Source organism: Sinocyclocheilus rhinocerous, unplaced genomic scaffold (assembly GCF_001515625.1).
Source record: "Sinocyclocheilus rhinocerous isolate Xijiao unplaced genomic scaffold, SAMN03320098_v1.1 scaffold919, whole genome shotgun sequence".
Lineage (NCBI taxonomy): Eukaryota > Metazoa > Chordata > Actinopteri > Cypriniformes > Cyprinidae > Sinocyclocheilus > Sinocyclocheilus rhinocerous.
This window is the reverse complement of record NW_015637585.1, coordinates 253,856-270,361: the sequence shown is the minus strand read 5'-3', so window position 1 is coordinate 270,361 and position 16,506 is coordinate 253,856. Positions and strand designations below refer to the sequence as shown.

Below are 16,506 nucleotides of genomic sequence, written 5' to 3'. Positions count from 1 at the left end.
TTCCGTCGTCTGTCGCAAGCGTCTTTCACGTTGAAATATTTGCGGGAATTTCCCACGTTACAAGCGCGGAAACTGTGGAAATCAGTAGAATTATGCGTAATCCTCGCAATCCCGCGCCGAAATTCAAGCCCTGAATTATGTGGCTAAATGAGCAAAGGTAGGCTTTGTTTTTCTAACTGACTTATTGTTTATAATTAATATTTTCACCTGGTTGATCATATGACGCAACGGCAACCGTGAAACCTCTGTCATCATTTATTGATCCCCAAACCTGTATGACATTCTTCCCTGGAACCAAAAAAAAGATATTTAAAAAGATCTGTGTGTTTTTTTTTTTGGTCCATACAATAGGGCCTTTCGCACCGCGGGATCCTTTTCATAGTACCAGAACTAATTGTGGAACTACCTTAACGTTGTTTTTCTTTGTTTCTGTTGTTGAACGCCGCGCACAAATGACGTCGCTGTCGACCGGCTTATGTCACTTCTTAGTACACATTAGTGCGAATGCAACCCTTTAAATAGTACTGGGAAATAGTTCCCGCAAAATCGTCCCAGTACTTTAGTACTGTACATTTAGTTCTGGAACTAAAGCCGTGCGAAAGGCCCTATTGAAAGTTAATAGGGTCTATTAAAGGGATAGTTCACTTAAAAATGAAAATTCTATCTTCAATTACTCACCCTCATGTCGTTCCAAACCCCTAAGATCTTTGTAGATTTTCGGAATACAAATTAAGATATTTTTGATGAAATCCAGGAGCTTTTTGACCCTGCATAGACAGCAACGCAACTACCACATTCAAGGCCCAGAAAGGTAAGGACATATTTAAAATAGTAAATGTGACATCAGCAGTTCAACCTTAATTTTTTGAATCTATGAGAATACTTTTTGTGCTAAGAAAACAAAAATAACGACTTTATTCAACAATTTCTTCTCTTCCGTGTCAGTCTTTAGCGTGTGTTCTCAAGAGTACTACGCTTGTTTCTTCTGTCTGCTTTCTTACACGTTAACATGGTAGTTGCGTTGCAGTCTATACAGGGCCAGAACGCTCTTGGATTTCATCCAAAATATCTTAATTTGTGTTCCGAAGATGAACGAAGATCTTACGGGTCATGAGGGTGAGTAATTAATGACAGAATTTTCATTTGTAGATGAATTATCCCTTTAAAGGGTTACTCCACCCCAAAATGAAAATTTTGTCATTAATCACTTACCCCCAAGTCGTTCCAAACCCGTAAAAGCTTCGTTAGTCTTTGGAACACAATTTAAGATATTTTGGATGAAAACCGGGAGGCTTGTGACTGTCCTATTGACTGCCAAGTAAATTGCATAGTCCATCTGCCATGCGTGGTTCAATCTGAATTTTATGAAGCGACGAGAATACTTTTTGTACACGAATAAAAAAAAAAAAACGACTTTATTCAACAATTTGTCTCCTCTGTGTCTCTCCGCATCACCGTAGCGCTATTTTGGAGAACATCCGCTGAACTCAAACTGCATACGCTATTCTGTGTCAGCCGCGACACAAGGATACGTTTTCTATGTGTATTTATGCTTTGATTTGAACGAAAACAGCTCATCCATGCAGCGCGGCTGACACAGAAAAGCCTACGCTGCTTGCGTCCAGCGGATATTCTCCAAAATGGCGCTATGGTGATGCGGAGAGACACAGAGGAGACGAATTGTTGAATAAAGTTGTTATTTTTGTTTTCTTCGCGTACAAAAAGTATTCTCGTCGCTTCATAAAATTCAGATTGAACCACTGATGGCAGATGGACTATTCTGACGATGTCTTTCATACTTTTCTGGACCTTGACAGTGCAATTTACTTGGCAGTCAATAGAACAGTCACAAGCCTCCCGGTTTTCATCCAAAATATCTTAAATTGTGTTCCGAAGAAAAACGAAGCTTTTACGGGTTTGGATTAATAGGGTCTATTAAAAATCTATTATAATGTTCAAATACTACTTTGGTCTCAATTATCCCGATATTTACACGATTATGTATTGAGGTTGTTGCTAGTTCTGTACTTGTTATCCAGCTGAAATTGCTGTGATTAACTTGTCTAATGAACTTGATCTAATTTATTTTGGCCGTATCCCAGCATTGCTTGTAGTGTCTGCTCTCGTAGCCAGGCCAGACGTTTCTTCTTGCCCGCACCTCAGGGTCATGTCCTATCAGCTGTAGTTCCCTGTTCCCATCCCTCTGTGATGTCTTTAAGTGTTTGGGCTTCCAAACGGGACCTTCGGAATCCAGAGGTCCTGTTCTTGGCTCTCGCACTCAATGTTCCGGACAACTCTACAAAAGGTGCTCCTTGAAGGCGCAATTGAATGAACGGTGTTCAATAATGCATCAGGGCCAGGTGCTGGTACCCTGTACCAAAGCGCACAGTACCCCCCTCCACCCAGATCACATGGGCCTCCCTGCCATGAAATTTATATCAGCCCACTCCTGGGAATCCACAGTTTGATCCAGATCGTCTCGTGCTTCCCTCATATTTAAGCAGGTGGCAGCTGCTAGATGTTTTCTTCAAGCCCAGAGGTCAAACTCCATTGGCGTTCCTAAACCCTTGTTTATGGTGAGACAGGTAGTGAGATAAGTGACTAGCAAATTGCAAAGTGGAACAGTTGTCTTGATTAAATTGGTCATGAGTAAGTTAGTCAGAGACATGCTACTGTGGTTTTTACTTTGGAACACAAAATAATTTGTGATTTGCCCCAAATGACAAGTCTCTTGTAGTTTATTTTGTGCACTTCTACAGACAAAATGCCATGGTAGAATGTATCCGATATGTTTTTGTTTATTCTTACAGAGAGTATAGGAGCTATGGACTTTAGAGTATGTTAATATGAATGAATGTGTTAATATAAAAATGGCTGTGAGGGACAGATGTACTGTATGTTCAATTATTTATGCTGTTGTGTACTTTGTTTATATTGCAAATACCCTTTTCAGAAAATTTCTAGGGGAAAAAAGATGTGACTATTGATTGAACGGACGGAACATCTGAACGGACTATACCCTAACAGCCTCGTTTTCATTCATGTAAAATTAAATATGGCATTTTTCCTGACTAAGCTCTTTAACAGAGCTTGTATGAGTGTCATGGGTGCCGTTCAAACGCAAGGCTTTGAAATGTATAGTGATATTCACTGAAATGGCTTTTGCTAGATAAATAGTTATGCCACAATTCCGAAAACGAACACATTAGGGCCAATTTCTTCTTTGAAGCAGTTTAATACTTTCTCCCTCTAGTTTTTGTAACAAAACCTAGACTTTCTGACCTGTTATTCTGGATGTACATGTTCTGTCATTATTTTGTTACCTTGTAGGGCTATATATTTTTAAGAGAATTTAGTTAGGCTCAGTCTTAAAGGGATAGTTCACCCAAAAATGAAAATGTTGTCATTGTTTACTCACCCTCATGTCGTTACAAAACCATTAATCCTCAAAACACAAATTGAAATATTTTTAATGAAACCTGCAAGGTTTCTGGTCCTCCATTAAAAGTCCAGGTAACCAAAACATGGAGGAGCCAAAAAGGTTATAAAGGTGTCATAAAGCGAATCCATATGAATCGATCAGTTTAATGCAAGTCTTGTGAAGAGATGTGGTAGCTTTATATGGTGAACAGATTAAATTTAGGCTGTTATTTACATCAAAACATTGAAAGGTTGACAGGAGGGTGAGTAAACAATGAGAGAATGTTCATTTTTGGGTGAACTATCACTTTAAAAACCAACATGAAAAGAATTGTGATAAGATCATGATTCTGCCTTTTTTTTTTTTTGCCGTATCGCCCACTTCTGCTTCTGTTTGTCATGGCTAACAGGTGAACTGAAATGCAGCTTAAGTTTAAAACCTTAGATATTGCTGACTTGCTTAAGTTGCTTATTCCGTAGATCCTTTGTGGTAATAGTACCATTTAGATGGACTTTGTTTGAACCTCTCATCCACAGTTTTATGGTCGTCGTTGACTCCCTATCCACCACTGTCTCTCGGTGGGAGGCATTGTCATTCTGGTCACTCTCCCGCGCCAATGCGTCAGTGTTTGTGCAGTGATGGAGTGCTGAATCTCCTCCCTGTCTTTCATATCCAACTTTATCACAGTCATTGACTGGCTGATCAGAGGGAGCTCTCCTCTGCTATTTATGAGCCTGCCACCCTGGGCGCCTCCTTCCACTGACTCATTCACCTCCTCGCTGATGCCTGGGAAAGCTTCCTGCTCCCACACAAATACACGCTTCTGCCCACTGTATGTGCGTTGGAGAGAAGGTTCCATCAGAACAGTGTTATCTTCGTTTTATTTATATATTGTTATAGTTTAGTTTTTATTAATATTTTGAATTGGCTTTTATTTTTGTATTTTCAGTTTTCATTCTGGTCACTCTCCCGCGCCAATGCGTCAGTGTTTGTGCAGTGATGGAGTGCTGAATCTCCTCCCTGTCTTTCATATCCAACTTTATCACAGTCATTGACTGGCTGATCAGAGGGAGCTCTCCTCTGCTATTTATGAGCCTGCCACCCTGGGCGCCTCCTTCCACTGACTCATTCACCTCCTCGCTGATGCCTGGGAAAGCTTCCTGCTCCCACACAAATACACGCTTCTGCCCACTGTATGTGCGTTGGAGAGAAGGTTCCATCAGAACAGTGTTACCTTTGTTTTATTTATATATTGTTATAGTTTAGTTTTTATTAATATTTTGAATTGGCTTTTATTTTTGTATTTTCAATTTTCATTTTTAGATATTGTATTATATGCGTTTGTCCTTTTTTAAAAATTACTACTTAGGTTTTTTTTTTTTTCAGTTTTAGATTAGTTTTAGTTTTTAATAGTTTCCAGTTAGTAATTATAGTGCTACAAACTTTTTTTTTCCACGAAATTCTACAAAATTTTTGTTTCGTTTAAGTTTTCCATCTTAATATTTTTTTTCTTCTTTTGTTTCAGTTTTATTTCAGTTCAAATGTTTTTAATAGTTGTAGTTAACAGTAATAATCCTGCATCATACAGATTTCAAGATTGTCAGTGGTTTTTATATGGTATTTAAATGGTGGTTAATATGTTAGCACATGGTTATGCTCCAGAACATTGAGTTGTAGTGCTCATGTGGGTAACACTAGTTCGAATCTGGCTCACAACATTTTCTGTTTCATATTTTCTGTTCTCAGTTTTAGTGTATCTAGTCTTAAAAGTGGAAAAGGTCGAAAAATTTTGTCATCATGTTACTCGTCCTCAAATCTGTAATAGGGTTCGACCGATATGTATTTTTCAGGGCTGATGCTGATATCGATTACTATTACAGATCAAGTAGACCGATAACCAATATTTTGAACCGATATGTCTTGTGTAAAAAAATTAAGAATAACAGGGGCTCTGACAAAAACTTTCCTTAAATTCTTATAAATTATTTTATTGACAAATCGGTTTTGAAAATGCCCAATACGATAACCATAAAAATGCTTTAACTTATATCAGCACCAATAATTGCCCAGGCCGATAATCTGTCAACCTCTAATCTGTAAGATTTTTTTTCTTCTGTGGAACGTAAAAGAAGATATTTTGAAGAATGTTTCAGCTGTTTTTATTCGTACACTGAAAGTCACTGAGGTCCAAAACAACACTGGACCATATTGACTTTCACTGTATGAACAAAAAGCACCATTCCAACCAAATTTTCTAAAATATAATTGGAACATGAGGATGAGTAAATAGGTTAGGAACTATCACTTTAAGTCTGTGTTTAATTTTACATAAAATGACCAAAGTAGCCTATTTCTTTGTTGAGATCAGATTTGGACGTCAACACACGTCGTCATGGAAGAGCCACTCTTGTGTATGCCATTATTGCCTTACCCATAGTGGAAATAAATGTTCTTGCCCCAAATACACTGCAGCCAGGCAAAAACCATGTTTCTACCAAATTGTGCCTGTCTCTGAATGTAATTTTGCCAGGAGAGCTTTGCAGGGCTATTTTCTCTCATGGCTGATGGAAGAGAAAAGGAAAGGATAGGAGCAGAGGGATGGTACAGTTTCAGCCCCGCGGTACAGTGGGAGCTGGGTAATTGCTAGCCCAAGCGGCTAAACAACAGACATAATGGATACAGAAAATGACAAAAACACAAGAGCCACGATGGTGCCGTCAGATTGCTGTGACAACTCCAGCTATGCATGCTTTGGCTGATCTTTCTGTTCTTTTCACAGCGCAAATGGGCTGTGGAGATCGGACATTCGGTCGCTGCCGTTGATGGGTGTTTTGTGTGTTCATGTGTACTTGTGTAATCAACAATCTCTAGTGAGTTGTCTGTAGCCACTGATTTTCTTTCTGAAACTTTTGAACAACATCCAAACTAGAGTGACTGCACACAACTGGGAATGAAAGTCTATATCTCTGTTCTAAAACCTCGCTAGCTGTCTACATAAGCAGCTACCTTCTTAGGCAGCATTCTAACCTTATAAGTGACTGATTTTGACACTCTACATAGGCAGCAAAATACATAGTGATCTGCAGACGGAGCTTGACTTGATGTTGATGTTTGATGTTGGTGATGTTTATGTTAATTTTTTATTATTGAATGAAAATGTTTATAGTTTATATTAAAATTTCTTCTTGTCATCTTGGAGTTATTATTTTGGCTTACTTGCAGAGAAATCTGGAATTTCCTTCTCATGCCCTGAATATAACGCCTGTTCCTCTCTTGTTCTCTTCTAGATTAGCTTTATATGTGTACGAGTACTTGTTGCATGTTGGGGCCCAGAAATCAGCACAGACCTTCCTTTCCGAGGTAAGACTCTGCTTACACTTACACTCTAGTCTCTTTAGTATGACTTTAGTACATATTTTTGTTAGAAAACACATATAAATCATCATCCACCAAGTTGCCATTTTTATAAAAATAATACTGTATATATTGAACATTTTACATAATGTACTGTATAATACACTATATATATTTTGTGCAGTGTCAAGCATTGCAATACACCATTTTTTCTAATGTGGTGATATGGCATCACTTACAACAGCATGTTTCCTATCAAGCTTGTTCTTTACTGTAGTGCAATAAAATCTAAAATAAATCCACTTGTTTCATTTGAATGGGTCAGGATGTTGTGAATCTGTGCTGTACTGCCACAGTAACATTAGCCAGGTTTCCATCCAAAGTTGCGAATTTAACTTGCGCAAAACTGGAATATCGCATAAAACATTTGCGAACAAGCATCATTACCATCCAACAAGTCAAAGAGAGCAAAATCGTCACTTCCTGATAAACTGGCACTATAAATCACTAAGAAAAGTAGGAGAATATAATAATTTTCATATATAATAAATTACTTGCGCCTCCGAGCGAGCAGACGAAACACAATGAATGCGGTCATTGCTTTCGGAGGTGGATGCTGCTCTTTGGGAACGCAGTCGTGTAAGACATTTCTGGGAGACAATTATACAGAAATACTTTGATGACAGACTTTGCTTGTGCATTTCCGAATGACCATAACGACATTTCAGATGCTGTGGAATGAGATCGGTCCACTGGTTAGCCTTATTGACAAAGTATGTGAATTAGTGGTCATGATACAGGAATTTCTAACTTCAATACCTTTGAAAAATATAAATATCAAAGTACTTGTGAACCGGAAGTTGCAACTGACTTCAACCCTCTACATTGCGAGTAAATCACTCGCATATGCGACTAAATCTTCACTCTGGGCGACTAAATTATGTCTAATATTAGCCAATTGCTAATAAATTCTCAGATTTTACTCGCCAGTGTGAGTTGGAGGCTAAGTACTGATGTTAAGAGTGTACTTTCAGATATTTATAAAACTGTGCCATTTTACAAACAAACATATATACAGTATATCAGTCTGGCGAGTAAACAAAAAAATTTACTAGCCAATGGCGATTCAATTGCCAAGGTGTTCGTAGAGGGCTGGACTTCAGTGTTGTGATGTATTTCCAAGTGAAACGGAATATTGAATAAAGGGCGGGGTTTTATTGTGGTGCACCTCCTCTCCACCTCTTGCTCATAGCAGATTCACGGTTGGATAGGAGTGGTTTAGAATATCTGCTTGTTACGTCTGACATCACGCTTGTTCTGGGTCCTAATGCTCTGCAAGACGCCACAAGAAAACAACAAACTGTGTCCCAGATGGCCAGACAGTGATTCAACTAAAATATTAGTGTCTGAGAAACTGTGAGCACGGAGACTGTAGTCTGCACAGCAAATTTTTAAATGCTTAGCTTAAATATGTAATATTAATTAAATAATGCTCATAAATGGCTGTTGAGATAGTATTCTCAAGTGAAATGGGTAGAGGCATGGACCCGGAAACAGCAGTCCTTACGTCATGGCTTAACAAGAGAATTATCATAAACTTACATTGTATAGAAATTAAAGTTCCATCTTTGATTGTTGAAAGACTTTCTGGTGCATTTCACTTACAGCCAATAAAATTTCCAGTAGGATGTTCATCGATCCGGCGTGGATCTATTCTGAATGGTTGATAACTTTTGACAAAGTTTAATCCAGGAGCAAAGAGAAATAATTTATATTTTAAAAGCACGGAGTGATCGCGATTGCGGATTGCACACAGTCTGAGTGCGCACAAGCAATATCGGAGTGAGAGGACAGGCAGTTCATTTGTATAAGTTAGGCCTATTTGAGAGCTTGCGTTCAATTTTCTGTGATTACATGACTGTGTACACATGTTACAATAAAGCGTTCGCCACATTTGCGCGGGAATGATTAAAATTATGCGGAATACCTGCAATCCCGTGCGGACATTCAGACTCTGACAGGAGGCGGATGTGTGTCAAACTCACTGTCGGAGAGGAAAGAGAGACGCAGATTGGAGTTGGAAAAGCGGCGGCTTTTCCCGGTTCAGATATCGGGGCTTTTATTGGTCCGTTTACGGTCGGATATCTTTATTGGCTACTGAAGTGCCGTCAAAGGTTTAAATATCAATTCAAATTGTGGGTCGTACTCAGTAACGAACTATGATTTAAAAGTAACGAAGTAGATTATTTTGCTTAATTTGTATTTAAGTACAAGTAAAAGTACAGCTTTAAAAATATACTCAAAAAAGTACAAGTACCCGAAAAAACTGCTTAATTACAGTAACGTGAGTAGTTGTAATTCGTTACCTCCACCACTGCTGGTTAGTCAGGTTTTGCCGTCCCATAGCGCAAAGTCACATGACTTTTTTGATGCGCTTGGAGGAATTTATTCGCAAAATGCATTTCCATCTCCCATTATTCGCATCAACCCTTTTTCACACAAGTCAAAAACCACCTCAAGCGAGCGTAAAAACTTTTTTGCGAATTAAGGGATTTTTATTCGAAATTTGCCGTTTCCATCACTCGTTTCTCATGCGATACTTCAAAATGCGCATTAATTTAGGGTGATATTCACTTTAATAAGAACATTGACACTTCTGCATTAGTGTAGTGATGCGTAGTTGATTTGAACTATACTGAATTGTTTGTTTTTCCCCATATTTATACAGTCTCAGAATCTGTGGGCCAGTATGTGTGCACCAACCATGTGCAAAAATATTAATTACCCATCATTAATTTCAGTTTGTAGCTGTTTATGATACACCGACCGGCAGGACTTTTATTTGCCGTTTGTGCAGTCATTTCCGTCCATTGCTCTGTTACCCCAGGGTGTTTTTTCCTCCCTGTTGGCTTGGCGGCATCTCTGCTGCGTGTTGGCATTGTTTCCCTGACTTTCTGCAGCACTTCTCAAAAGCACCGCAAGTTGGTCAGATGTTTATCGTGCCGTTTGGCAGGCCAACGAGGTGAAATTGACTGATAATGTGTTCTTAACCTTCAGACCTGCTTCGGTAATCCTCTTTCAGCTGCAGTGAACAAACCTATCCTATCCTCTTAGATTTTCTTTTTTTCTCACTACATTTTCCTGTGTAATCATCCATATATAATTGTTATAATAGGCTAATTCTTTCCCCGCACTTTCCACGGTCAGTTCAGGTCCTTCTACTCACCTATTACAAAGGAGAACATTTCTTAAATACACTGAAATTATGGCCTTAATGAGAGTCGCCCTGGTCATTTCCACACAAGCAGAAGGGATGGAGGTGAAAGTGAGCCCCAAGGCCTGAATGAAGTGTAGGAAAAACAGAAGCCATGATTAATTTTGAGGGTCATGGCTCTGGATTGCTAAAGCCTGCTGTAGGTCTCCACACTGGTGGATTGACCAGGATGAAGCTGAGTAATGACTGCCAAGAATATGCGCTACCTTCAAGTCATGTTGCAGTAGTCCTATTTACCAACGTTGTAACTAACAGTTGCATTGTGGATGTTGACTTCTGCAGAACACAAAAAAAAAGATCATTTCAACTGTTTTTGTCTATATAATGTAAGTCAGTGGGGCCCAAAACAACGCTGGACCCCATTAACTTTCACTATATGGACAAAAATTATTATTATTTTTTCAATATGTCTTCTTTTGTTTTCTACAGAAGAAAGTAGGGCCCTATGATTTCCGCAATGCAGAAAATGCAGACGGAATCGCAGAATCCAGTCATAAAAACGAAATGTATTATATAATGTGGACTGTCACGGAATTTGCCAAATTTGTGTCTGTGAATATTAAAGGGGTCCTATTATGCTCTTTAACAAAGTCTTGATTTTGTTTTGGGGGTGTACTAGAACAGGCTCTCATACTAGGTTGTTCTAGGTTATTTTTCACATATTTTACATTATTACAACACCTCTCTCTCCAGTCTGGCATGAACGGCTCGAATAGTTCCTGTATCAAATGAAAGCCCGCCTTCTGAAATACGAAATGTGCTGTGATTGGTTAGCTGGGCCAGTGTGTGTTGTGATTGGCACCACTCGGCGCCTGGTCGGGAAATGTCATGCCCCTTACTATCCTTCCGTGTCCAAACGCTCTATCAGATATAGGGATGTAACGATTACCGGTTTTACGATAAATCATGATAAAATGCCCTGACGGTTAGTATTATCGTTTAAAATTTAATTATCATCAAAACCGGGTTTGATTATTGCGATTTTGAAAACTCGCGGTAAATCTTGTAAGAATAAATGAAACTTGTTTTTATGCTTTCAAATAATTAGACATGCTAAAACAGAATTTGGTAAAAATAAAACATAAGGTTGGGAAAAATAGAACATTTCCTAGGGCCCTAAACATGTAATTTTTGTTACATTTTTAATAAATTGATGTTCAATTGTTTAAGTTTCATGATTTTAATTAATTAGACATGCTTTTTGATAAAAAAAAATTAATTTAACCATTAAAAAGGAGTCCAGAAAAAAAAAAAAAGGAAGTGCGTGTGACGCTCGCAGTGTGTGAACACTGAACACATGAACATAATGTCTAAAACTGCTCTGAGAGTCACTTCATGAGCATTTTACTGTTTGTTTGAGTAAATCTATCATCATGTATACAAACAGAAACCTAAAGGTCTTAACAGCAACGCATCAAAATAAAAGTTCAGTTTAACTTGAAGAAATCATGACAGAAATATGTCTAAATGTAATTATAGTATTAGGGATGCACGATATTATCGGACCGATATCGGAATCGGCCGATAATGGCTTTAAATGTACATATAGGCATCGGCCCAATATAAAAATGTATGCCGATATGGCTTGCCGATAAGATGAATACATTAACTCACTTGTGCTCAGGGTGTGCTAGCGATTAGATCTTGTCAGCAGTGTGACTAGTTTTTGAAGCAAAGTTTTGCCTGAATGATGATTAGATTCACTGCTTTGGATCGCTGCATTTTAAACTGAGAATGCACGTACAGAATGATGCATTCGGTGTATGATAGAGTAAACCGTAATAGCACGTGCAGCGGCAGCCTCCCCCGGGTCCTAATGCCCGTACGGTAAGGAGTTTTGATTCCGTAGGGGGTGCTGTTGGCCTACTTTTATTAAAATAAAAGTAAAATACACAAATAACATTTAGACTGTTTCTGATCAAATAAAGCAGTAATTGATGTAATAAAATCATGAGTATGTTTTGATTTAAAGGTCAGAAGCTATAGCTTACATGAAAAAAAAATCACAAACATGACACGTGTAGATTAAATAATTTTATATAGCCTATACTGATTTATTCATTAATGATATATATGTTATATTTTTTTAAACAAATTATGAGCTCTAAAATATTTTCGGAATTTTTACAACTCTTTTGCTTTAGATCATCTACAAATGTTAAATCTTAAAATAAAATGTTAAGGTTACTACTGCATCTTTCTGAGAGAAAAAAATGCAGCAATTGATATATAGATTATTTATAGTTATTTTCAAAGCTTCAATGTACTGTCATTCTATAATAACTTCAGTGTTGTTTATTTAATTCTAACAAATAAGTTCTTGTTAAAAACTAACCAAAATTAAAAATAATTTGCTTATTTCCACACAGGAGAGACTTGGTGTTGTTTCCAAACAAAAGGAAATATATCGGCATTGCTATCGGCCAAAAAGAGTTGAAAAATATCGGCATATCGGCAAAAATCCAATATCGTGCATCCCTAGATAGTATTACTACTACTAACAAATTTATTATTAAAACATTATTTTTAAAGGAAAATTAAAATGGAAAAAAATACAATCCAGAAAAATTAAAACCGAAAAAAATAAAACTGATTTCATAGGGCCCTAAGAGAGTCATGGTTTGAAATGACATGAAGTTGATAACACATGCATGGCAACTACATTGGCCATTATTCTGTTGTATTAGTCCAAAAAATATGAAATTGCTCACTTTATTTATTTTGATTTCATACCAAAATCACTTTAATGCACTTCACATCTGAATTATGACTTCCAAACTCATATGTAGGGGCTTCCTAGAAGGACTTTCTCCTCTCTGCCTATGACATTTTAAGCTCCAGTGTCATAGAAGGATGTGAGGAAAACAAGTCTGTTGTTGTGGTGGAGAAAGCAGGATGATATATGGGATCTGGATTGGGTCAGAGCAGACCGCACAATGTCTGACAGGAGAATGTTACATTATCTACAATCTCACAATTTATTTTTCTCATTTCTTTCTGCTCACTGCCTGTTGTAGATCCGATGGGAGAAGAACATTACGCTTGGAGAGCCTCCTGGATTCCTCCATTCATGGTGGTGGTAGGTCTCATGTGTTTTCTTTATATTTTATACATGCTGTCTATCTGTCTGTGTGTAAGCTAGTACTAATAAGTGTGTATTTCAAAATGGACAAATAATTTTGTTTTATTATTGATGCTCTGACATCTTGTCTAATCCAGGCACATTGCAAGTTATTTCTCAATTCAAATGTTGCGTGAAGTTACAAAATTTACAGCTCATCTGCACATACTTAATAGTGCTTACTAAGGCAAGCATCACTATTACTGTTATCCAGAGTTAGTTTGAGCAAACCTCAAATGTCTCATCATCATGCGGTGCTCGTTATGGCTGGTTTAAGCAAAAACTCAGTTAGGATTTATTGCTTGTCACTATATCGCATTGCACTTGCAGGGCTCAACAATAAGGATGGAGGATTCTGCCTGTCAACTGTTTTAGCTTGTCAGCTAGGTACAGTTATCTAGCTGGATGTCAGATGAGATTTTGTCAAATCGACAAAAATAACTCGTGATAATCTTAGTAGTGTCATTTAGAGTGTGTTGAAAAATACAAATCTGATGTTTTTCAATGTTAATGTCCAGAATTTTTTTTTTTTTAACTTATTGCTGTCTTGGAGATTCCTGTCTAATTATAAGAACTGTATAAAAAAAAAAAAAAATTGATGTGAGAAAAAAAATTGCTTTTATATGCATAAAAATTAATTATAATAATAAATTCTAGTTTTAAAAATAATTTAAAAAATAAATAAAAAATAAAAAAATTCTGTAAAAATTAGTGGTTCAACGGATCACAAATCTCACGGTTCGGATCACATTACGGGTTTTTGACCCACGGATCGGATAATTTTTCGGATCAGCAAGAAAAGAAAAATATTTCAATTTAACTTGCTTTCTATTTATTACTTAAAGCAAGTACTTCTTTGATACCATAGCAAATACTACTAGATTAACTAAGAAAGTTTAAACATGATTAAAGAGACAAGAGAACAGCCAGTAAAAATAAGAACAAATACATAAATTACAAACATAGATAAATACAACAGAATATATTACAAATAAAATAAGGTTGGTAGTAACCAAATACAGTCAAATACAGAAATGTAATAATTAGGGAAAATAACACTGCATAGTGTTCACTGTAAGTAACTAATCGAGTTCCCTTTCGCCTTTTCTCTCTGGGATTGTTTAAAATTCGCTTGCTTGTGTAAATACGAACAAATGATAAACTTATACTCTATTATGGTTAAATTTTGCAATTAATCCGCGGATCACATGCGTGCCGAACCGTGGGGCTTGGTCCGTTCGGATCACGGATCAACTACGATCCGTTTAACCACTAGTAAATACGATTATTAAAGTAAGTTAATTTAATTTTTAAATGCGTTCTTTGTGTTGTGGACAACAAAAATGTGGACAGGGCAAGTTAAAATCTGAACTATGTCCCAACTGAGCAAGCAGAAAAAAAAACAATTGGTGTTGAACCCTGACCTGGTTAACCAACAGTGTGAATGATACAGTTAAACTGAAAATATACTCACTGTTAACTTAAAAGTGACTCCACCATAAAGAGAGAGTAGTATATCTATTACAGACTACAAGATTGTTTGCATTAACTTTCACTGTATTGATTTATACTAATCCAGACTTAAGTTTGGCTGTGACACCAGCCGTCAGACTGTATGTTTAACCTGCTGCGGTTTGACCCGTGGCAGTGGGTGTATTATTGGGTCAGGCAGCCTTTACAGAGGGCACGTCTGCCTGGGCCTGGCTCTCCCACCCAACTCCTTCAGACAAAAGGCCCAGATGGTGGGGCAAAGACATGGCCCATCCCTTTTCTAAACCCCTTCCATCAACCTTTGTCTCTGCTGCTGTCCTTTGTTCCTGTTAAAGACCCCAAACACAGATTAACTCTTTGCATACCGTTCCCCCTTTGTGGCAAGTGTCCGGATCCCTCGCTGGCCCAATTCGGTTATATTCTCCTCCATTGGGGGAGGCCCAATGACAAACTGAGGGCCAGCGGGAGGCCAGGGGGTCAAGACAGCTCACTGGTCGGTAGTAGTCATATAGGATAAAGGGGGATGAGTGCAGACTTGAGGAAAGAACTTGAGTCGTTAAACCTCACCTCCTGTGTGTTAGCGCCTTGTAACACTTTGTGGCGGCATGAATCTTCGCAAATGCGCCGGGTTCTGACTCCCCAGTAATTGCTTCTCTCATATTGCTCATATTTATTCGGCAAGGATTTTCTATTTGTCATGATTCCATTATTAGCCATAAACCGTGCGGCTGTTCTAGTACCTGAGGTCAGTGGCTGCCTAAGGGTCAGGATTATCTCGTTTCTCAAATGCAAATGACAAACCACTGTACTCCTAATAATACACATGCGAAAGAGGTCCTCACTATAAAGTCCATATACATACTGTATGGATGTGGCTGTATTACCCCTGCTTTTGTCTCGTATTGTCTTCACCATTAGGATTTGCTTAATTGCCCCCAGAGAAGAGCTTAGTGTTTAAAAGAATCTATTAACATGAGAATGTGGTTAACTCCAGTTAGCATCAGAGGTACGCATTTTAAGTGCCGTGACGTAATTCGAGCAAACCTGCAGGTGGCGTTTTAAGGTTAGGCCATGTGTACGAGTCAACCGTAAATCTTTGCTAGGGTTGGGCGATACCTCTTATTTTATTTTCGATCCGATACCGATATTTTCAAGCCCAGTATCGTCGATACCGATGCGATACCTATAAACTAAACTGATATTTTAAATTATTAAAAGAATATAATCAGTAATTATACTCACTTAATATTAGATTTTAAAGCCATGTTTTTAACATTTCATAGGCCTTTTTTGTTTACACTGTCAGAAGTAAAATATACTCTAATTGCATTTTAGCCCTTTACTGGGGCAGTAACTTCAAAGGTGCAACTATACCCCTAAAAGGGAGCATATTAGTACCATACAAGTATCAAAGGTCCACCTTTGAGGGTACCTCATGAAAAATAAACATGGTGTTACATAAGTACTAAAATGTATTATTATTATTATTTCCATGGCAAATTTGTGGTTACTGCAGTTTCACTACAAATACTGTGGTAAACTGTGGTTACAGTAATAAAACCATGGTAATTTTTTGTAAAAGGCTGCCAGGCTGTTGTACCCCTAAAGGCGAAACTTTAGCATATTTTTTTCTGACAGATTTATTAACAGCAATTACAGAACATAACACAATCCATTTGAACTTTTAACAAGCAGTTTAAATAAATTTACTTACACAAACTAGCCAGTTTAAAATAAATATTACATGAACACAAGTTTGGGGTCAGTAAGATTTTGTAATATTTTTTTTAAGTCTCATGCTCACGAAGGCTGCACTTATTTGAACAAACAAACAAACAAACAAAC

At 37.6% G+C, this 16,506-nt stretch overlaps 1 protein-coding gene across 2 annotated transcripts in view; it reads left to right on the top strand.

Moving 5' to 3' along the window:
• The window catches only part of LOC107749087 (single-stranded DNA-binding protein 3-like), an 87,973-nt gene that overhangs the window by 5,025 nt on the left and 66,442 nt on the right, over positions 1-16,506 (top strand). For both annotated transcript variants that reach the window (XM_016564136.1, XM_016564135.1), the window contains exons 2-3: positions 6,709-6,781; positions 13,067-13,128. In XM_016564136.1, coding sequence (XP_016419622.1) covers positions 6,709-6,781; positions 13,067-13,128 — 135 coding nt within the window. The remainder of the gene's footprint in view (positions 1-6,708; positions 6,782-13,066; positions 13,129-16,506) is intronic.